The following is a 22,528-nucleotide window of genomic DNA, read 5'->3' as shown; positions in this document are numbered from 1 at the left end:
GAGTGAAAAACAGGTAAGACAATTTTTATTCCTGAAGGAAATGAAAATTACCCTGAAAGGGGCACGTGCATATACACACACTCACTTGAAAAGCGGAAATATAAAGGAAAGGAAGACAGAAATGGAAGGGAATTTTTTTTTAAAGATTTAATTTCTTTATTTGAGAGAGAAAGAATGAGAGAGCAGCATGAGAGGGGAGAGATCAGAGGAGAAGCAGACTCCCTGTTGAGCAGGGAGCCCAGTGCGGGGCTGGATCCCGGGACTCGAGGATCATGACTTGAGCCGAAGGCTGGCGCTTAACCAACTAAGCCACCAGGTGGCCCTGGAAGGAATTTTAAAGGAAAAAGGAAACTGCTGATGGGAAGGTTAAAATCTGAAATGATACAGTAAGACGGGCTGGTGTTAAAGAAGCAATAAAGAAGCGGGGGGAGGGGCGGGGGGAGTCCTTCATTCCACCTAATTGGGTCACCCAAAGAATCCTATCTTCCCACCGCATCTGAGAAGACACTTCTAAAAAGCACATCTGAAAGGTGGAGCTAAAACCCAAAATGTAGAAGTCAGTTTAGGGAACGTTAAACCTCGTAAGTGGCTGTCCGGCCTGCACCCCTGGCTCTGGAAGAGCCAGCGCTGCGCGCCCTCGCCAGGGTCTCGTCGTCGCCGCGGTCCGAGCTCGCGGGGCTACCTTTCCTGGGGACGCGCTGGTCCGGGCACCGGCGGTCCGCCAGGCCGGAACCCACGACTGAAACATCCCGGGGCCGCGCCGAGGTCTCGGGAAGGGGGCCAGTGGTCGGCCAGGCTTCCCGGCCCGGAAAGGCAGAGGGCGCCGGGGGAGGACGCGCTGGGCCCGGAGGAATCACTCCCGCGCCACCGGGCCAGACCTCTTTCCGCAGGCCCGCTCCGCGCGTGCGGGGAAGGCGGAGCCTCGGAAGCCCCCGGCACGCCCAGCGCCCGGATATTTGCATATTTCGCAGCCTCGGGCTCCGCCTGGGGAGATGCTCTGCTTGGAGACTCTGCGCGCCTGGCTGGACCAGGCTTCTCCGCAGACGTTTTACCCCGTTTCCCACCGTTCCTGAGCTGGAGACCGCGAGGTGAGTAGCCCGCAGAGGATGCTAAGGACCCAGAGCGTGTTTTTGTTGTTTGTTTGTTTTCTAGTTCTCAAATGAACTGGAGGGTGTTGCTACTGTGGGCTTCGTTAGCATCGCGAAAAGCTGGGAACCACCAGATCCTACTGACTGGAAAATACAACCACCTGCTCAAAGTGCACACTGCCTGTGGCTTTTTAAAAACTTATCAGCCATCAGCTTGTTATCTCACCCTCCACTCTGGTGATTTGTTGCCCTAAAAGATTAATATCAAAAAGCCACCATTTCCTTTAGCCTCCTGTCAAGAAATGGACACCAGTGGACAGAGAGAAGACAATTACCTTACTTAGCCTGGTTAACCTCTGTTTGCACTGAAAGACTGACACCCCACTCCTCCACTCTATAAGGGGGACTCCACCTGACGTTATTGCTGCTGAAAACTGCTGTCATAAAATTCTGGCTTACTGTTTCTCTCTAAGAATGAAACATTTCACTCTATTTTTTTTAAGACTTTATTTATTTATTTGACAGAGCGCGCGCAAGCAGGTGGAACAGCAGGCAGAGGGAGCGGGAGAAGTAGACTCCCTGCTGAGCAGGGAGCCCTGTATGGGCTTGATCCCAGCAGCATGGGATCATGACCTGAGCCTAAGGCAGACGCTTAACCGACTATCCAGGCGCTCCTGAAACATTTCGCTTTAGCAAATACCTGTGTGTCTTCTCTGGGCCAACAAGAAATACAAATATGAATTAAATACAGTTTCTGCCATTCACCACCTCAAAATCCAGTGAGTCAGAATATACTTAAGTAATTAGGTACTGTGATTTGTGCTATACTATTGATGTGAGCAAAGTGGCTGATTCACATAATATATTTTCTAGAATATTAATATATTTAGAATTATAACCTTATTGACTAGAGCTTTGCCTTTTTTTTTTTAAGATTTTATTTATTCATTTGACAGGCAGAGATCACAAGTAGGCAGAGAAGCAGGCAGAGAGAGAGAGGAGGAAGCAGGCTCCCTGCTGAGCAGGAAGCCCTATCCGAGGACCCTGGGATAATGACCGGAGCCGAAGGCAGAGGCTTTAACCCACTGAGCCACCCAGGTGCCCCGCCCCCCCCCTTTTTTTAAGGATTTTTATAGAAGTGGGAAAAAGTCTGTGATGTAGGTCTGTCTTGGAGCTACTTTAAAAATTGCTGTGCTGCATATAGAAGGTTGGCATTCACATCCATTCCTACCTACATCTAGTATGCCTTCATGTACAGAACAAAGTGGAAAACTAAAAACACTTCCTAGACTCCATTCCAGCTAGAGCTCTAGATGTAAAATTAGGGTCTGGCAAGTAGATGAACTTGTCTGAAATTTCAAAAGCAGAGGTGAGCCACAAGCAATCTCCCTGCTATTTTTGGCTGTTTGCTATTGGCAGGGAAGGTCCAGGAGATGCCAGTCCTAGTCTTCAGAACTGTGGGTATGGGGAGAGACTGAACAGCAGCAGTGACAACCAGACTCAGCATTGTCATGTCATATCACCAGCTCTGTGGCTGTCAAGAAACAGTGGAGGGAAGTGGTGAACCTTATGTTCCTTGTCCAGGCAGCTTCCAGATCCCAGCTCCTTGGAGTCACAGCTACAGTGGTGTTCTTGAACTCCATAGTCCTTGCCAGGCCATCAGATTGTAGCAAAAATAGTAAATTCTTCAGTGGCTCATTGGTTAGTGTTCTAGATGTCATTCCTGGAAGCCCAGTCTAGAACCTGCACTTCTAGCCCTTTCAACATTCTCTAGCCTTTAAATAATTCACTTAATTCCCTGTGTAAATCCTCTTCCTGTTTAAAATACCTGAAGTGGTTTCAATTTCCTGTACTGACAGATTAACATGTTTGCTATGTGGCTTCTGTCACATAGCAAATCTCTTCCATTTCTTTTTTTTTTTTTTTAAGATTTTTATTTATTTATTTATTTGACAGACAGAGATCACAAGTAGGCAGAGAGGCGGGCAGAGAGAGAGGAAGGAAAGCAGGCTCCCTGCTGAGCAGAGAGTCTGATGTGGCCTATCCCAGTACCCTGGGACTATGACCCCAGAGCTGAAGGCAGAGGCTTTAACCCACTAAGCCACCCAGGCGCCCCTCTCTCCCATTTCTTTAGATGGAAAATGAAACCATGAGATTAGATTCAGGGGCTTGCAGTGATGTGAATGCCCTCAGTTGGACTCCACCCTCTGCAGTTGCCACAGACCCTCCCCCCCCCCCCGCAACACACACATTTGAGTTTGGCCCCTGAAGGTATTTGAGTTTGTTACCCTCTGACTAGGTTAACTCTGAATTCTCCTGCTCTACAAATGTAACATAAAATACTTCACTTAAAACTTCTACAGATTATGTTCTGTAACAAAGGATTGTTGAATATCTATTTAGTATTTTCTAGCCTTGTTAATAACTGGTAGGCCAGCGAATCTTGGCCAGCACACAAACACTAATGATAGAACACATCTTTCCTCTGACAGAAAAGGATTTATAGCTTTTTCCGCACAAAGCCTAGGAACATTATATATGGGAAAACAGAGCTACCTATATATGCACTTGTTAATGAGGGAGCGTTCTAAGTATTTTGTAGTCATGTGTCATACATGTTAAGAAGAGTACAATTATGAGAAGTTTTAAAGAGTTTTTAACAGCCTCCTAAAGTCATTGAGTGTCTCTTATCCATATAATAAAATCTCTTTACCTTTTTTAGAAATCTATTTTAAATTAAAAGTTTAAATTAAAAGGCTTGAATTTGGCACTCTTCCTTACCTGTGCTTTTCAGTGCAGTATACATATGCTTTTTTCTCAAGGAAAATCTTATGAAAGGAAGATAAAGCATGGGGAGTACTCTATTAATACTGTATTAGGATTTTCTGTGACATAGGCATTATCACCATTTTACAGTTGGGAAAAAAAACCTATCCAGACTGGCTAACTAACTTGCCCAAAATGGCCCAATTAGGAGGCAGTGACACAAGGATTTACATTCAGGGTGTTTGTTTGTTTGTTTTTTTTACATTCAGGGTTTTCATGTCCATCTTCCTCTGACTGCTCCACATTTTTGCAGCATTATGCTCATTATACTCTAATTAATGTAAATGTGCATAGAATTCCCTACATGCACTTTTCCTTTTCTCTCCTCATCCAATGGTGCCCAACAGCCTTGCCCGCAGATTCTATTGGCAATAAGTAAATGATGCTCAGCCCTAAGCCAACAGCTGTCATAAAGGAATGGTGGCACAGAGATTGATTTAGACCAAGCATGATTTATCCCTAGGGGTGGAGAAGGTACACACTGGTACCTGAGTAATGGCTCTTAGTAGGTAATAGGTTGCCTTGCCACACTTGGGGAGATTGAATCTTGGAAATTCTGATTTTAGTAGGCCTAGAGGTAGGTAGTATTTTAAACTTTGAATTAAATGCATTTGTCCTTGGTAGGGAAAGGAATTAGAAAGCAGAGAAGCAAGTATTGGGTCCCTTCTTACTAAGAATAATGTGCTTGTTTTCATATCTCATTACATAGTGTTTCACTTCACAATGATTCAACCAAATCGCTGTACCAGCTAACCAAATAGAACAGCAGTTGTTTTCCTTTGATTACTTGGTCTTGTGTGGTCGGTACACCTAACACTCTCAGATAAGGTCATTCTGTTCCGGGAAACATTCTTAGTCATTTTAGTAATTAATGCAAGGAAATTTTAACTTGACCTTCACTTGACCTGAATTTCTCACTGCTGGGTAGGTATCCTTTTGGGGAATGAACATGAGATCAGAGTTGATTAGCAGAATCCAGAAACTGGAAGGTTTCTGTATGTTCCACACAGACACTATATCAGACTGCGAAACTCCACTTTCAACACAAGTGGTAAACAACAACGGTAGGAGTTTTTATTGTCATTACAGTGTGCTTAATAAAGAGTTGTGGAGATGTTCTTTCAAATGTATGTTTATAGCACATACAGTACTCTAGCCATGTATATAAATTCTCATTAAGATTTCCCCATTAAGTGTTGGTCTGTCCCCAGCTCAGACAGAAAATAACAAGAATTACCAGCCTTTATCTGTGTAATGATTCCTTTACAGTAATTTAGCTGATAGCAATAAGCATATTTCACTTGACCAAGAGCCTGTGGACATTCACAAATTGAGAGCTCTTTTATTTCCTCTAGAATATTACAGAAAGCACTTTTAAACATTTAGATTACTAAAATCATCAAAAAAAGAGAAGGCTGACTTAACAGACATCTTTCTATATGTGAAAGCATATTTACAAAAGTGGTTTTCAAAATGTGCTTCACTTGCCAGGAGGAATAGGGGTCAGTGGACGGGGCTCCTGCGGCTCCATCTTTATTGGTCCTATGTGTTGGATTTCAGGATAAGGTTTTATTTGATGAAAGATTTCTTTACTTAAAAAATATTTGAAAACTGCTGTAGAAGATGTTAGGCACTTCTCCATCTTCTTAGAAAAACACAAAAACAAACAAAAAAATACCTTAAATTGTAGCATCGGGATTGAGTTACCTAAAATAAAATTACTAGATTTTATCTCTGAAAAATATTATTACTGAGGAAAGCTGTATCATTTTCTTTTCACTAAAAGTTTAAGAATTATATAGCTTTTGAAAATGTATTTTGAATTGCGTAAGAAAATCTTCTTTTTTTTTTTTAAGATTTTATTTATTTATTTGACAGACAGAGATCACAAATAGGCGGAGAGGCAGGCAGAGAGAGAGGGGAAGCAGGCTCCCCGCTGAGCAGAGAGAGCCCGATGTGGGGCTTGATCCCAGGGCCCTGAGATCATGACCTGAGCTGAAGGCAGAGGCTTAACCCACTGAGCCACCCAGGTGCCCTAGAAAATCTTCTTATCATAAATATCCTAACAATGCAAAAATATGGAGAATAAAAATGAAATTCCCTCTAATTCCATTTCCTTCCCCAAAGACAACTACTATTAACAGACTTTTTCCATTTATTTACATACATATACATATTCATAATCATTCATATTCTTGATCTGTTATTCTTGATCTACAATTTTCTCTCAAGTTTAGAGGAAGGATTTAGGAGACTGTTCTTTTCAAGTCCACAGCTCTATGATTTTGGTGGCATATGTCCCTAGTATTGCAACATGAAGTGCAAATTAAGCCAATATGGTTTCTAAGCATGTAGGTCAGTTCTGTAGGAAATTCTGTATACTGGGATTGTTAAAGAGAGGCATAAGTGGCCAACAACCTTTGCATATGTTTTTAGAAAACTCTTGACCTGTTAGTGGGGAATCACAACAGTCATAACAGCCACATTCTTTGGCTTAGTTCAAAACAAATTCTTCTATTGAAATCTATATTTGAGTCTCAGAACTTTAATTAAATTAACATGATTTACTGAATTATGAAATCTATAAAATTCCACCATTTGACATGAGATAAATTTTTTCTAATATGGTTTATTGTTGTATATTGGTCTGAATAATGCAATATCTTGATTGAGAGCAGAAAAAAAAAATTTCTTCTATTTGTAGACACTTTTAGTATTTATCTAAAATGTGCTTTGCCTTCTTACTTCTCAGTAACATTTTTTATGTACAAAAATCTCTCAAAACATCTTAGTTTAACTGATTTTTTAAAAAGAGAGTTCCTGGGGCGCCTGGGTGGCTCAGTGGGTTAAAGCCTCTGCCTTCGGCTCAGGTCATGGTCCTAGGGTCCTGGGATCGAGCCCCACATTGGGCTCTCTGTTTGGCAGGGAGCCTGCTTCCTCCTCTCTCTCTGCCTGCCTTTCTGCCTACTTGTGATCTCTGTCTGTCAAATAAATAAATAAAATCTTAAAAAAAAAAAAAGAGTTCCTTAATCCTTAGAATCTTAAGGTATATAAAATGGCAAGTTGCCACTTAGCCAATTAATTAATAATTCATAATATGTAAATAATATTTGTCATGAGAACAGATTAAAAGTTCCTGTTTCATTTATTTTGTCACCAATGTTGTGTGACCTAGATGAATTGGTAAATTTTGTTGTTTATAATAAACTGTATAACAGTCATAACAATGAGAAAGAGTAAAACTGAAGATATTACAGGATAGAAAGTAAAAATATTTTCTTATAGGATACGTTTCCAAACTTACAAATAATTATGGCTATATATGAGTAGGATTCTAAACAAAATGTTACTGCAAAAATATAAAATATAATGCAATGATTTGGTAGAAATGACATGAAATCAAAGATACAGATTAAAGAATTAAAGATACAGATTAAAGAAATGACATGAAATCAAAGATACAGATTAAAGAATTCTCTCATTTTACACAGTTTTATTATGACACTTGGCTGATACTGGCTGTGTTTATTGAAAATAGTTATTTAGCTTCTCTAGCCTTTAGTTTTCTCATACAAATATTAAAGATATTGAACCAGGTAATTTCTAAAGGCCTTTCCAACTTTTATTATTCCATTAAATTGTGATTCTTAATTACTAGGAAACCATCTAGTCTCTCCATATTTCCTCACTTTTTATTTTTTTATTCAAGACATCCAAGCACCTCCATTTAACAGCTTTCTTGAAGCTTTACTGGAATGAAAGATTTGAAAAGACTTTCATGAATACAGTGAAAAAACAATTGTCTCATTTAAATAGTATTGTTGAAAATGAAGTATCTCTTTTATTTTTTTTTAAAGATTTTATTTATTTATTTGACAGAGAGATTGCAAATAGGCAGAGAGGCAGGCAGAGAGAGAGGAGGAAGCAGGCTCCCTACTGAGCAGAGGGCCCGATGCAGGGCTCGATCCCAGGACCTGGGATCATGACCTGAGCCAAAGGCAGAGGCTTTAACCCACTGAGCCACCCAGGTGCCCCGAAGTATTTCTTTTAAATTAACTTTCTGGATAACTAATACCTATTTTATTGAATACCACATTTTCTAAACATTATCTTTACATTTCTAAGCCATACTATATACTTTAATGACTCCTAAAACAGAAAATATTAGCACATCATTTTTTTTCCTTTCATTTTCTTGAAGATGTAAAATCATCTTCCTAAAGATCTGTTATTATATGGGGGATCCTTCAGGGTAATTCACGTACGAAGGTTCTTACTGAGAATTCATTTGGTGGCAAGTGACAGAAATCCAACTCAAACTGGTAAGGAATTTATTGGCTTAGCTATAACTGAAAAGGAGCTGCTTCCAGGTATAACAACAATGTGGTTATCAATTTGAAGCTTTCCCTTTCTCTCCTTCCATATTAAGTCACTTCATTCTTTGGAAGGCTTTTCTGTACATCACAAGGATTGTCAATAGTGAGTCTGGGCTTAGCAAACCCAACAAAAAGAAAGCTCTTTCTCAGTGGTTCCAGTGAACACCTTAAAGCTGACTCTCATTGGCCAGGTGTGGATCACATTCTCATGCCTAAAACAATCATTGTGACTGGGAAAGAAGTTCCCTCATTGGCCAGGCTTGTCCTCATCTTCAGAGCATTGGTAGAGCATGGGGATTGGGAAGGTGAGGAGGACATGAGTTTCAAATGAACCACATGGATGGAGAAAAGAGGAGATGGGGATTATACAAAAGAAAATTAGTATGCTAGAACCAAAAAGCCAGGGAGAAAGAAGCTTGGCAGGCCGAAACTGCAAATACGGAAAATATATTTATCCCTATGTTTTTAGCCTTAAATTTCTATCTTTCCGTCTCCTTCCTGTCAGCTATCACTCATGCTGCTCTCAGTTTGCCTCTATCACAAACTCTTCCTACATTTTAGCTTATAAATCATATCTTCTGTGGATTTGGAAACCAGATGAGCAAAGTCATTTGAGTTGAGAGTTAGTGGACTCTGAGTGAGTACTTGAGAGCTTCTCCATAAGTTAGGAGTATAAACTTTCCACTTTTTAATGGATTTCATGACATATTTTAGACTCTTTAAAAGGTCATTTTTGCATATTCCCTGATTTCTTTGCCAAAACTGTCTTCATGGTAGGGGATACACTATTGTAATGTCAAGACTCGAAATTCCCACAAATAGCATATATTGTGCAACATGCCAAGTTTGGGTTATTTACATTAAAAGAGAGTAGGATAATTAATAAAGTAAATTCTCAAGGCTCCAATTTAGCCAATAGTTTATGTCTATTAGAACTTGTTAGCTATTTAAAAATATTCTTCATAAATGGCATAATTGGCTGATTTTGGAAATTTAATAAAGGAGTTGATTCTAGTGACATTGCCCAGGAGTTCTTGTATAATTCTACTAGCAAGACAGATGAAGAAATGACAATGGTGAGTGTTACATTCACCTTATCAAGAAGCTGGCCTTGAAATAAAGAGGTAAAAGGCATCATCAAAGAATATCAATGGGATTAAGTAATAAATTCTGCAAGACGGGGTGGGGGGGGGCCTGTCCTGCTTAATAAGGAAAGCAAAAAGAATCTTAGAGATTTATATTAATTAGGGAAAAGGATTTGAGTGGCTCATAACCAACACTATTGAATGTTTACCATATGCATGGTTGGAACCACTCTTATCTCCATTTTATAGATAAGGAATTAGTTACAAGGAGGCTAAGAACTTTGGTATATGATGAAACTAGACTACAAACCCACCTTTCTTCAACTCCAGACCCAGCAGACATCACCACTTACTATATGAGGGGTCATTGTCTACATAGAGTAAAGGCCAAGTGCCATCGTTTGGGATATGATATCCTGACGTCCTAGCCTCATTTCCCATTGCTCTCAGCCTCCCAGCCCATGCTGCAACAAAGTTTCCCCTTACATCCCACTGGCTTCCATACCTCCATACCTTTAAGACAAGGGTTCTCTGAACCCAATATTTTTTCTGTCAAAATGCCATTCCTTCTCATCATGAGTCTAAATTTTGGAATGAGTTTATAAATTTTAAAAATCATATTTGCATTTATACACATATATATAATTATACATACATGAATTTATTATATATAATATATAATAAAAATCAAACTGAAGGTTTTTTGAGATGCCAAGCTGGCCAACACTATATTTTATAAGGAAGAAAAATAGTGGTGGTGGTGATAGTGATGGTGGTAGTGATGGAAAGGGTATAATTTTCTTTGGAACATTAAATGCATACATCTTGGCAATTTGTTAATAGAAAATGATTCCTTGAGGCAGGGGTCCTGTCTAATTAATCCTTGTCTTTATGGCCTAGTGTAGTGTGTAGGACATATTAGGTATGCATATTAGGTATGTGTTGAATTCGATTATCCCTTCTCCCACATAATTTTCTCTTTGCTTCTACCAGGGCTTATAGTTCATACCTCCATTAAAATATCTTCATATTTGTTGCATTTGGAGTAAGGTTGATTACTAGTAAAAAGAACACTTGACTAACAGTGGTTTCAACAATTGCGTCAAAGTTTGGCATCCTAGATTGTTGGAGCAATTCAAGGATATCATCAAGGAACCAGCTCCTCCTATCTTAATTATCACCCTTAGTGTAGGGCTTTTAATTCTCATGGTTGAGAGATGACCACTGGCCTTCCAGATGGTATATCTACATTCTAGGGAGGAAAAAGAGAAATGTTAATGTTAAAGGACAAAGAGTAAACAGTATGATCCTCAAAAAGCCTTGCCTTATTGTCTGGGAATGAAAGCCCTACCCAGGGACTCTCAATTGTATCTCATCACACAGAACTGTGACACTTGACCACCTGGAGTTGCCAAAATGAATAGGAATTGGAGTTTTTGGCTTTTCAGCCTATAGCATGGGAAGCCAAGGGCAAAGAGATTGAAGTAGTTGTTTATGGAGTCAACTATAAGTCTGTCCTACAGGGGTTTTTTGGTTACTTCATGTAAGTTTATTTTTCCTGGTATATTGTCAACCTACAGAGAACAAAAAATATGTTTTGGTAATCTCCAAATTACCCACAATGACTATCAAGGGACAAGGCATCTAAGACATTGTGGCCATTCAATCAATGTTGTATTATTTTCACTTTAATTTAGAAATATGAACATGAAGGAATTAATGATTCTAGTTTCTCTGAAAATGATGGAATCCATAGATTTCTCTTCAGTGACTCATTTCAACATTGAAAAATTGCTTGGAGCTTTCCTGTTTCATCAAGTTGACCCATTAGAGAGAATAATTTAACAATAATATTGCTTGGCATATTGAAAGAATAACTCAAAAAACAAGGTGGGAGAGAAATCATATAAAAATATTAATAAGGCCTTTACCAAGAGAGGTAAAGGTAAATAAGAATTAGTATAATATATTGAAATCAAAGGAAAGATTAGCAATTAGAAGTTAAGAATAGGGATTCCTGGGTGGCTCAGTCAGTTGAACACCTGCCTTCAGCTCAGATCATGATCCCAGGGTCCTGGGAGAGTCCTGTATCCAGTAAGTAGCCTGCTTCTCCCTCTGCCTTCTGCTCCCCCTGCTTGTGCACTCACTTGCTCTCGCTCTCTCTCTTTCTCTGAAAGATAAATAAATAAATAAATAAATATTTAAAAAGAAAAATTTTTTGAAAGTTAAGAATAGTCCAATTTAAAGTATTTTAGACATTGAGAGTCCTAAGGGAAAAAATAAGTGCAAGTCACTCATTTAAGTTGCTCAAAATGCTGCTAAATCCATACATGTAAATCTCCACCTTATTCTATATCTATACTATTTCTCCTTTAAAACAGATCCCATTCCTCTTCCCTGTATCATCTTTTTTCTAATTATAAGTAATGGGGGATGAAGATAAAGTCATTGAACATGAAGATTTGGAATCATCCATAGGAACGGATCACACAGCTTCGGCATATCAAGAAATACAGGTAAACCTATGATCAAATGTAGAACGTTCTAACCATTTCCTTAAGGAAGGGACTATCTGTTTCCAAATCTATGATACATTTGTGTTCTCTTCATTCTCCATTACTCAGTTAATTTCCCCATTTCCCCATTCTTAATACCCAAACTTGTACGGTAGATATAACTACCAGTTTTCCTGGTGGTCATTAGTAGCTAGATCCACATAAGGCTGGAAAAATAGAGAGCCTGTGAAATGCTTTGTGTTCCCAACCTAACCCCTGAAATGGTTCTGGTTTCTCCTTTCCCTCTTTTTATTGCTTAAATTCAAGTAGATGAATGAATTTGAATTTGTCTTCACCACAAATAGTTCTCTTTTTCTGGACCACTTTGATATATTTACCAACTATTGCCTTGAATAATACCTTAAACAGGCTAATTTTAAACCCAGTACTACAAAACAAAATGGAATACTATGTGACTCAAGCATGTATAATGTTACCAATAGGGACTCAATGTTAAATACTCCTAAACATAGTTTTGGTTCCAAGCATTTACTCATTAGCTATTAATATAGCTGTGCATTTCCACTATAAAGTGTTAGCCTTGATTCTTGCAATGGAAATTTGATCTGTGATGTGATGGCTCTAACTATAAAAATGTGCAGCAAAGATACGGTTTTCTGTATTTAAGGGTTCTTAAATTGCTTTAATCACAGGAGGAAACAGTTACGAACTCCAAAGCAACAGAAGCCAAAGAACCAACAGAAGGAAGTAACCTCCTGAATAGCCGTGAAAAAAAGCTACAAAAAATACCAACTGAATCAAATAATTTGCAAAGACTAAGACAAACATTTTCTTGTCCTCCACATGGTTTTCTGGATAGAGGAATAACAAATGGTATGTAAATGGTAAAAAATAATTCAGAAAGAGAGGGTAAAAGATAAAATCGTTATAATGAGAGATTCCAAAATAAGATGGTTTAAAGGATAGAAAGAAGTTTACTTCTTTCACACATAAAAACTACTGGGTGAACAATTTACTTGGTATTTGGCTCTGTTCCACAAGTCACTGAGGGTCCCATGCTTATGGGTCCACCATCTTCAACATAAGGTTTCCCACAGTGCTGTTGCCACTACCATTGCAGCAAGCAGGGAGAGGAAAAGAGCAGAGATCAATGACATTTTCCTTTTTTGTATCTGAGTAATTTCACAAGATTACATTAGGACTCCAGAAAGAAAAATGATTGAGAAATCACTTGTAATCAGAAAAACACTACATAAATATAAGTTTTAATTATTATTAAATAATGGAACTAATGTTTGAACAAACACAGCTCAATGTATCCTTTCAAATGAATCCATCCTTCCATAAGTAAGGATCTTAGTTTCCAATTCAACTTATTCCAGTATAACTACCATTACCTAAAATATTTGGGGGCTTTTTCTTTGGGAGTTTATCTCAGCACTATTTCAAACATTATCTTTAGGAATGGATTTGGGTTTTGGAAGCAGCCAAACGTTATTTTGATAAAAGATGGATGTTCAGATTCAGTAATGCTATTTTTTGTCCAAAAAAGAAAGTTGTGTGTGTGTGTGTGTGTGTGTGTGTGTATTAACTTTGTACATTGGAGGATATGTAGTATAGCAGGAAAAAGGAGAAGGGGTTTGAAAATTGTCTATAAAGGCAAATTTAAAGACAATTTCAAAAATTATGTTGAGGAATGACAGCACCACTGGAGCATATATATGGCTTCCCAAATAATTATGTTGAAGAACATAACACGTTTGATCTAAAAGTTGTGTTTACTAAAAAATCAGACTCATTTCTTTATTGTTATACTTCATTTGTGGGCTCTGAAAGACATTTGACCCTTCTCAGCCGGAACAATGGAAGCCAAGGATAATGTGTTATATTCTAGCCTCCACATGTGGTTTTAATGAAATTAGGTAAGTTCCAAAATATACATCAGTTGATAAGGCAACAGTTAATTTAATACCTATTCGGTCCTTTTTATTATTTTTTAAACTTTCACCATTCAAATTATGGCACATTTCTAGTTTAAATATTTATAGTAAAAACAGATAGGGATTGCATTAAGGAAAGAGTATAAATGAATGAAGTGATTTGAAGATTCATTTTTTTAAATTCTATGATCATTGTCCAGAAAGTGGCCTGAGAAATGGGAACTCGTGATATAAAAACACCTCTTTACTTGTTTTCCTGTTCCTCTGTTCCTGAGGCTTACAAGTCTGCTCTTTTTACTCTTGTACTCCTTCCTATGTCCCTTCAGTGTACTTAAGTATTTTTCTTAAGAAGTAGATCTTACATGTGAAAATATGATTTTCCAAAATCACAAATGAGAAGTAAATTACTAACTGAATTAAATGTGATTTAGAGAAACCTTTTAAATGTACACTTATTATGTATTTAGAATTGCATTTTACATATGAGAAAGGAAAGAAATGTTAGAAGTTTAAAAGAAAAGCGGTCTTGAAGTGGAAAAAATTAATTCACCTTCTGAATTTAGTACAAAACAGGTTTTATTCTGTGATAAGATAAAATTTAGTAGCTGGCAATTCCTCCTTTCCCATTGCACCTCCCATACTACATAGAAATTTCACTTCCTATACCCAAATGGAAAATACAGAGGGTTCTTTAGTTATTTCATTGTAATAGCATCATAGTCTACAAAATCTGTAATAATTCTGTGAGGGTTAAAAAATGGGACATTGGATTTGATCTCCAACAATATGGTAGATGACACTCAATGAACAATCCTATCACTTATGTCAATGAAAACATCTGAAAATAGTATTTTAAGTCTTTTAAATGTACCTGTTATCTGTCAAGAAAACGGGAACTTGTCAGACACCAAAAACAGTATGCCTAGATAAAAAGAGATAAATAAGCACTCACGTTCTCTTTCACTCTGGAGGCTTCTGCAAAACAACAGCGAACTTGAGATTCATTTTGAGAACCATGAAAGTATAGGAGGCTATGCTTGAGTCTGCCCAGGTTGGGAGATGTTTCATAGGAGACATCATTCTCCCTTCACCCACACCGGGAAGCTGGAACCCAATGTGATGATGAATTTGAGGTAAACCTGCCGTGTAGAGGCAGCCAGCCACTAAACCTTATCTGTCTAAATTGTAGTGTTCCTGGCAGAAGGAAGAATCTCCACTAAAAATGTGTAACTTCACACTGATTTGTATTTCAAAGTCACAGAAAAAACTCAAGCTGAAAATATATTTAAAAATAGTCCCAGGGGCACCTGGGTGGCTCAGTGGGTTAACCATCTGCCCTTGGCTCAGGTCATGATCTCAAGGTCCTGGGATCCAGGCCCGCATCGGGCTCTCTGCTCAGAGGGAGCCTGCTTCCCGCTCTCTCTGCCTGCCTCTCTGCCTACTTGTGATCTCTGTCTGTTAAATAAATAAATAAAATCTTTAAAAAAAAAAAAAAAAGTTCACCGTCTTTAAAAACAGTCCCAGATTGGGGCGCCTGGGTGGCTCAGTGGGTTAAAGCCGCTGCCTTCGGCTCAGGTCATGATCTCGGGGTCCTGGGATCGAGCCCCGCATCGGGCTGTCTGCTCAGCAGGGAACCTGCTTCCTCCTCTCTCTCTCTGCCTGCCTCTCTGCCTACTTGTGATCTGTCTGTCAAATAAATAAATAAAATCTTTAAAAAAAAAAAAAAAAAAAGTCCCAGATTGTTAAGATTCTAAGCACATGGTAGGAACAAATTCAGATCCTATCTGGGAAAACTCACATTCACCTCCAACAATTCCCAAAGACAAAGTTTCAGGGAAGAGCTCACTGTTGCCAAAAAAACAAAACGAAACAAACAAAAACAGAAATCACAACACACACAAGGAAATAGATTTCAAAAATTTGCATTATCAGGAAATAAAATATAAAATATTCTCAATATCTATGAAGAAGTTAAAGAGGTAGGAAATATAAAACAAGTAACTGTTTATAAATATGAATTGATTTTAATAAGCACCAAATTGAACTTCTAGAAATGAAAGACATAGTACAGTAATTGAAATTCAAAACCCAGTAGATCAGGCAGCAGAGTAGGTGAAAAGAAGATCGATAATCTAGCAAATAGATCTGGAGAGATTACAGAGCAGTACACACACAAAAATATGGACAGCATGAAAACTAGGGTTAGGCAAATGGAAAAAGGATTGTGACTGTTTAATTATTTAATCATTGTTCCAGCAAAAGAGAATAAGAAGAATGGTGAAGAGGAAATATTTGAAGAAATAAAGATGAATATTCCAGAATTGATGGAAAACATAAATTCCAAGCAAACTAAAAGGAAGCTGTACTGAAATTAAACATAAGTACTGAACATATCACACTGAAATTGCTGAAAACCAGAGAAAAAATAAAAAATCTTTAAAACAGCCAAAGAAAAAGATTTCCCTAAAAGAGACTTAAAAACAATAATGAAAGCCAGAAAACCAAGGAATAGTATTTCCAAGGAAGTGGGAGAAAGTAACTCTCAGCCTAGAAGTGTATACCCTGGAAAACTATCTTTCAAGAATGAGAATAAAGGTAATTCAAATAAATAAAACCAAAAATCTACTGCCAACAGATCTTCATGAGAAATATAGTGTACTGATACAGTGTTTCTGTAAAATGAATTAGTTCATATATGATGGCAAATAAGGAGTTGTGTCAGTATAATACGAAATTTTGCATTAGTACATATTTTTTCCTGTCATGCTTACATTTTGCATCATCAAGCAATAGCACATGAATGCAAAACACACTGAAAAGCAGAAACAGACAAAAAAAGATCAGGTGTATAGTTTCTTACAATTAAAGATAAAGTCTTACTAAAATGAGGACTTTTCATTTTCTTTTTAAGGATCTTACTTATTTGACAGAGAGAGAGAACAAGCAGGGAGAACTGCAGGAAGCGAGAGAAGCAGGTTCCCCGCTGAGCAAGGAGCCCAATATGGGACTCAATCCCAGGACCCTGGGGTCATGACCCAAGCCAAAGGCAGCCACTTAACCAACTGAGCCAACCAGGCTTCCCTAAAATGAGGACTTTTAAAAAAGCTTAACTCCTTCAGGCTGTTAGTTACTGGCTTAGGGGCTTCAAAGACTTTTCAACTTCTACACCATTAAACTGTCTAATGAAACCACATGTGGATGTAGAAGCCGTCAGTACAGTTAAAGTAGCTGCCAAAACTTTTTCCTCAGTTAAAACAACAACAATTATTTGATTGATGGAAAAAACTATAATCTGGATCAGATGTAGATGGAACTGCTTTCTATTGAAAGCAAATGCTTTGAGGATTCTACATGTTGAAGTAGTGTGGTTCCAGGGATTAAGTCTGCAAAAAAGAGACCATGAGATACAAATGTCAGTGGAGATTTAACTGCACTGGTACTTTTATTAGGATTCTTACGTTTTTTGTCAGTACTTTGGTCACAAATTCTGAGTTTTGAGTGGTCTGCCCAACTGTTTTCCGAGGAGTCTTTGTGTTTTCAGCATACAATTTAGTACAACACAAACTTTTCAAACAAGGAAACATTTCATATCCTAATAGAAATGCCTCTATTAAAGGAAATTCTTCAGGCAACAAAATAATTGTCCCAGATAAAAGGGTTGAGTTAGCATAACGAATAATGATCAAAATAGAAAATAGATGAGTATGTGGGTAAACAAACATTGACTATAGAAACATTGACTATAGAAAAGAAACGATAACAGTGTTTAATTCAAGACAGAACTAAAAATACTTGAATGTGATTGTTCGAGCATTTTCCTGTTCCTATGAAGATAGTAAAGATAGCCAATGTTACTTTTTTTTATTAACTAGTGACTATTTTTGGTAAAATTATAAAGAAAAATAGGGGAATGGTAAAAAAAAATTTTTTTTAAAGTTTCTTCTAGCAGTGTGGAAGGAGATTGGAGATAGGATCAGGAGGGGCCATAGGTGGATCCAAAGGCACTGGTAATTGCTTATTTTTTAAGATGGTTGGGAATTACCCAATTGTTCATATTACTAATGTTCTTTAAAATTTACACATGGTTATACATGTATGTATGTATATTCAACATTTTTAAAATTTTTACATTAGACTAAAAACCTGCATATGACAAGTTACTGGTTGAAACTAATTTTCCTGGTTTATTTCAGTTACCATGGTTGTTCTTCTCTGGGCTGTAGTTTGGTCAATTACTGGCAGCGAATGTCTTCCTGGAGGAAACCTATTTGGAATTATAATCCTATTCTATTGTGCCATCATTGGAGGTAAACTTTTGGGGCTCATTAAGTTACCTACATTGCCTCCACTGCCTCGTCTTCTAGGTAAGTGCTAAACACTTACTGTTTTCTTCAAGAATATATCATATCTTGGGATGCCTGTGTGGCTCAGTGAGTTGGGCCTCTGCCTTCAGCTCAGGTCGTGATCTCAGGGTCCTGGGATCAAGCCCCTTGTAGGGCTCTCTGCTCAGCAGGGAGCCTGCTTCCCCCCCCTCCGCCTGCCTCTCTGCCTATTGGTGATCTCTGTCAAATAAATAAATAAAATCTTTTTTAAAAAGAGTATATCATATCTTAAAAATTGTAGTTTGGAAAGCTTTGGGAAATAGATATAAAATATTTCTGTATTTGCTGTGCTGGCACCAAAAGCCAATAGTTAAATTTTGAGTTAAACACAGCAATTTTTTAAAATTAAATTAAATTTGCAATTTTAATTTCAACTTCAATTAAATAACTTGCATTAAAAACAAGATACTCAAAATTGATCACTTCCTAATTATTTTACTGCATTTTCCCCTTATCTATGCTCTTAAAATTATAGAACTAATATATAATGGTGTGCCACTGGCTAGCTCTTCCCAATTGCACGTTCGTTGACATCATGTTGGCAGGTTAACATCAACCATGGTAGAAGTAACTATAAGATAGAAGTCAGCAAATGCTACAAAATAGGGCTCAATATATTGTAAGTCACTCACATCATTGACAAAGGAGTGAGGGGGTCATCTGCCAAATCAATATCAGGAGGCCGTATCAATCCAGACCATCAGCAAAGGAAACAGTGTCCCAGGGAAGTCGTATTCACGTTCATTTGGAGAATAAAAAATGCTTCCTCATTCCCCTCCAACAAAACTCCAAAAGGAACTCTTAACATATTTTTGAGTTCTTATTAGATTATTATTTCTTTTGAACTGTGCTCATTTCAACATTCTTTGTAATGAAAGGCCTGAAAATTTCCTTGAAGTCCATTAATTGATCGAGAAATTACAGGACTTCCAAACATGAGATACTATTGCAACTATTTTTCTTTAAAGACTTGTTTATTTATTTCAGAGGGTTGCAGGGGGAAAGAATCTCAAGAAGACTCCCCGAGGAGCATAGAGCCTGGTGCAGGGCACAGTCCCACCATCAGGACCTGAGCCAAAACCAAGAGTCAGACACTCAACCAACTGAGCCACCCAGGCACCCTGATACTGTTGCAACTATTAAAAAAATGAGGCACACACATAGGTACAGAAGCACATTTAAATTGGTATAGAAACCCTCAAGAGTGAAAAACTTTAGTGAATGAAGATCGAAAGTTTGCAGTTGTGGTGTCTTGTACTTGTCTCTTTGTACTTGTCAGTAATGTTTTAATTTACCACAAGCATAGGGTATCCTTATTATTCTTTTAAAAACAACAGTTGTAGGTCAGTTCATACTTGCAAATATTCTGGAAAGACCCTAACTGCAGAATTCAGAACTTAAGAGACCTTCTAGATTAAATGGCAGTTGTGAGAGACGCTTGGAAGTGATGTTTCTTGGCCTAACGGGGTCTGGAGCAAGTCACAAAAGCTGTGTTTGTAATTAGCTTCTATTCTCTCAGCTTACACACAGAACATTTCAACATTAGTAAGTTTGTTTAATCATTTCATGTGCCGTGTTTGTAAGGACATGGTGAACAGAGGATACTGCTGGGGAAGAACAGAGTCTGGAAGCCTCACGGTGTCTGACAGAGAAGTCTTTCCCATTATAGGGGCATGTGGGATCAGCAAGGGCACAATTCTCTTACAAACTCCTCAGCTCCCTCAGTCACTGTCAACTACTTACATTTCCCAGAATGTATCACACGTCATCTTCACACCTTGGAAGAAACTGTTAACCCATCCAGAAAGTTTTCAACTCCCAGCCCCTTCTTCCCTTCTCTGAATCCCTCTGACTCACCCCTCCTGTCTGAGCTCATTCAATACTTCCATAAAACTGAGGTTGTCCGTTCGTTTGCTCTTGAAGAGCAAACGGCTCTAGTGGCTGAAAGCTTGTTGACGTGAAGTACCAAGTTTTTGTTCATTATTTTATTTCTAATACCTACTATGGTGTCTGATATACTGAAGGCAGGGCTCCTGGGTGGCTCAGTCAGTGAAGCCTCTGCCTTCACCTCATGTCATGATCCCAGGGTCCTGGGATTCAGCCCCACTTTGGGCTCCCTGCTCAGTGGGAGTCTGCTTCTCCCTCTCCCTTTGCCCCTCCACCTCATTCATGCTCTCTTTCTCTCTCTCAAATAAATAAATAAAATCTTTTTAAAAGTTAAAAAAATTTAAAATAAAATACTGAAGGCATTAGGTAAATGTTGAAAGGCTGAACAAAAGAGTCAGCAGCTGACATGACAAAGAAATGTCTATTTTATCATAACTCACCTGTAGGCCTTTGCAAAGCAAGTTATGTATTTTGTATTAAATTATCTGGCTTGGGGGCGCCTGGGTGGCTCAGTGGGTTAAAGCCTCTGCCTTCGGCTCAGGTCATGATCCCAGGGTCCTGGGATCGAGCCCCGCATCGGGCTCTCTGCTCAGCGGGGAGCCTGCTTCCTCCTCCCTCTCTCTCTTCCTGCCTCTCTGACTACTTGTGATCTCTGTCTGTCAAATAAATAAATAAAATCTTTAAAAAAATAAATAAATAAATTATCTGGCTTGAAGGTAAAATAGAACCCGTACAGGTATTTGTTGACAATTCAGGTAATCCAACATAGCAAATAATTTCAGGAGCTGTTTGCTATTTGCACACAAAAGGGTAACTGAATTGGGTATTGTATTAAAATATTCTGTTTAGAATTTGACCACATTTCTATCCAAATGTGGTCATCCTGCATCCTGTTTCTCCCTTGCAGGTTTAATTATTTAGGAACAATTAGTGATTCTCATCATTTTTTAAAGATTTATTTATTCATCTTAGAGGTAGAGAGTGTAGGGTAGGGGCAGAGGAAGAGAATCTTTAAGCTGACTCCAACCGAGCGTGGACCCCGACATGGGGCTCTATCCCACAACCCTGAGATCATGACCTGAGCTGAAACCAAGAGCCAGATGCTTAACTGAGCCACCCAGCTGTCCCTGATTCTAATCATTTTTATCTGCACATTAAAGCCTTTTTTTTAGCTCCTCTAATTTAACATATTATTGTAATTTTTTATCAAAAGTTTAACCTTGTTTCATCTAGGGACTAAGCATAAAGGATGTGGTTCCTGGGATTATAAGGTAGTCTTTTTCACACCTGAAGTGATAGGAAATACCTGGCAGAATGGCTAAAATAGACAACAAAAGAAAAACAAGTGTTGTTAAGGACGTAGAGAAAGGGGAACCCTCTTGCGCTGTTGCTGGAAATGCAAACTGGGGCAGCCACTCTGGATAACAGTATGAAGGTTCCTCAAAAAGCTAAAAATAGAACTACCCTGTAACCCAGAAATTACACTCCCTAGGTATTTACCTGAAGAATCCAAAAATACTAATTCAAAGGGACACATGCATCCCAATGTTTATAGCAGCATTATCAATAATAGCCAAATTACGGAAATAGCCCAAATGTCCATCAACTGATGAATGGATAAGGAAGATGTGTGAGAGATATATATATACACAAAATGGGATATCATTCAGCCATAAAAAAGAATGAAATCTTGCCATTTACAAGGACATGGATAGAGCTAGAGAGTATTATGCTAAGTGAAATAAGTGAGAAAAAGACAAATACCATATGATTTCACTCATATGTGGAACTTAAGAAACAAAACAGTTGAACATGGGGGGAAAGACAAATCAGAAAACAGACTCTTTTTTAAAATTTTACATTCAAGTAATTAACATATGATGTATTATTGGTTTCAGAGGTACAGGTATGTAATTTATCAGTCTTATATAACATCCAGTGCTTATTACATCGAATGCCCTCCTTAATGCCCACCACACAATTACCACATCCCTCACCACTCTCCCCTTCAGAAAGCCCTCAGTTTGTTTCCTATGATTACGAGTCTCCTGGGGCGCCTGAGTGGCTAAGTCAGTTAAGTGTCTGCCTTCAGCTCAGGTCATGATCCCTTCAGCTCTGGGATCAAGCCCCACATTGGGCTCGCTGCTCAGTGGAGAGCCTGCTTCTCCCTTTCCCACTCTCCCTCCTTGTGCTCTCTCTCTCACTCTCTCTGTCAAATATATAAGTAAAATCTTTTTTTTTTTTTTAAGAGTCTCTTATGGAGGAAAACAGACTCTTAACTATAGAGAGCAAACTGATGGTTACCAGAGTGGGGGTGGGTGGTGGTGGGTTAAATAGGTGATGGGGATTAAGGAGGGCACTTGTAATGAGCACCAGGTGATGTATGGAAGTGTTGAATCACTATACTGTACACCTGAAACTAATATTA

General features: G+C 38.3%; 1 protein-coding gene across 2 annotated transcripts in view; it reads left to right on the top strand.

The window, feature by feature from the left end:
* Positions 1–988: 988 nt before the first annotated feature.
* SLC9B2 (solute carrier family 9 member B2) overlaps positions 989–22,528 on the top strand; it is a gene marked incomplete at its 3' end in the record, with an annotated part of 54,753 nt that continues 33,213 nt past the window's right edge. The window contains exons 1-4 of one of the 2 annotated variants that reach the window (XM_080797087.1): positions 989–1,088; positions 11,757–11,891; positions 12,584–12,764; positions 18,025–18,195. In XM_080797087.1, coding sequence (XP_080653213.1) covers positions 11,802–11,891; positions 12,584–12,764; positions 18,025–18,195 — 442 coding nt within the window. In that variant the 5' untranslated portion in view covers positions 989–1,088; positions 11,757–11,801. Of the gene's footprint in view, positions 1,089–11,756; positions 11,892–12,583; positions 12,765–18,024; positions 18,196–22,528 lie in introns of those variants that run through there. The other variant, XM_080797088.1, reaches the window with a different exon arrangement.

The sequence above is a fragment of the Martes martes genome, assembly GCF_963455335.1.
Source record: "Martes martes genome assembly, chromosome: 2".
Taxonomy (NCBI): Eukaryota; Metazoa; Chordata; class Mammalia; order Carnivora; family Mustelidae; genus Martes; species Martes martes.
Note: the sequence above shows the minus strand (reverse complement) of the source record. Positions and strands in the feature narration are given on the sequence as shown.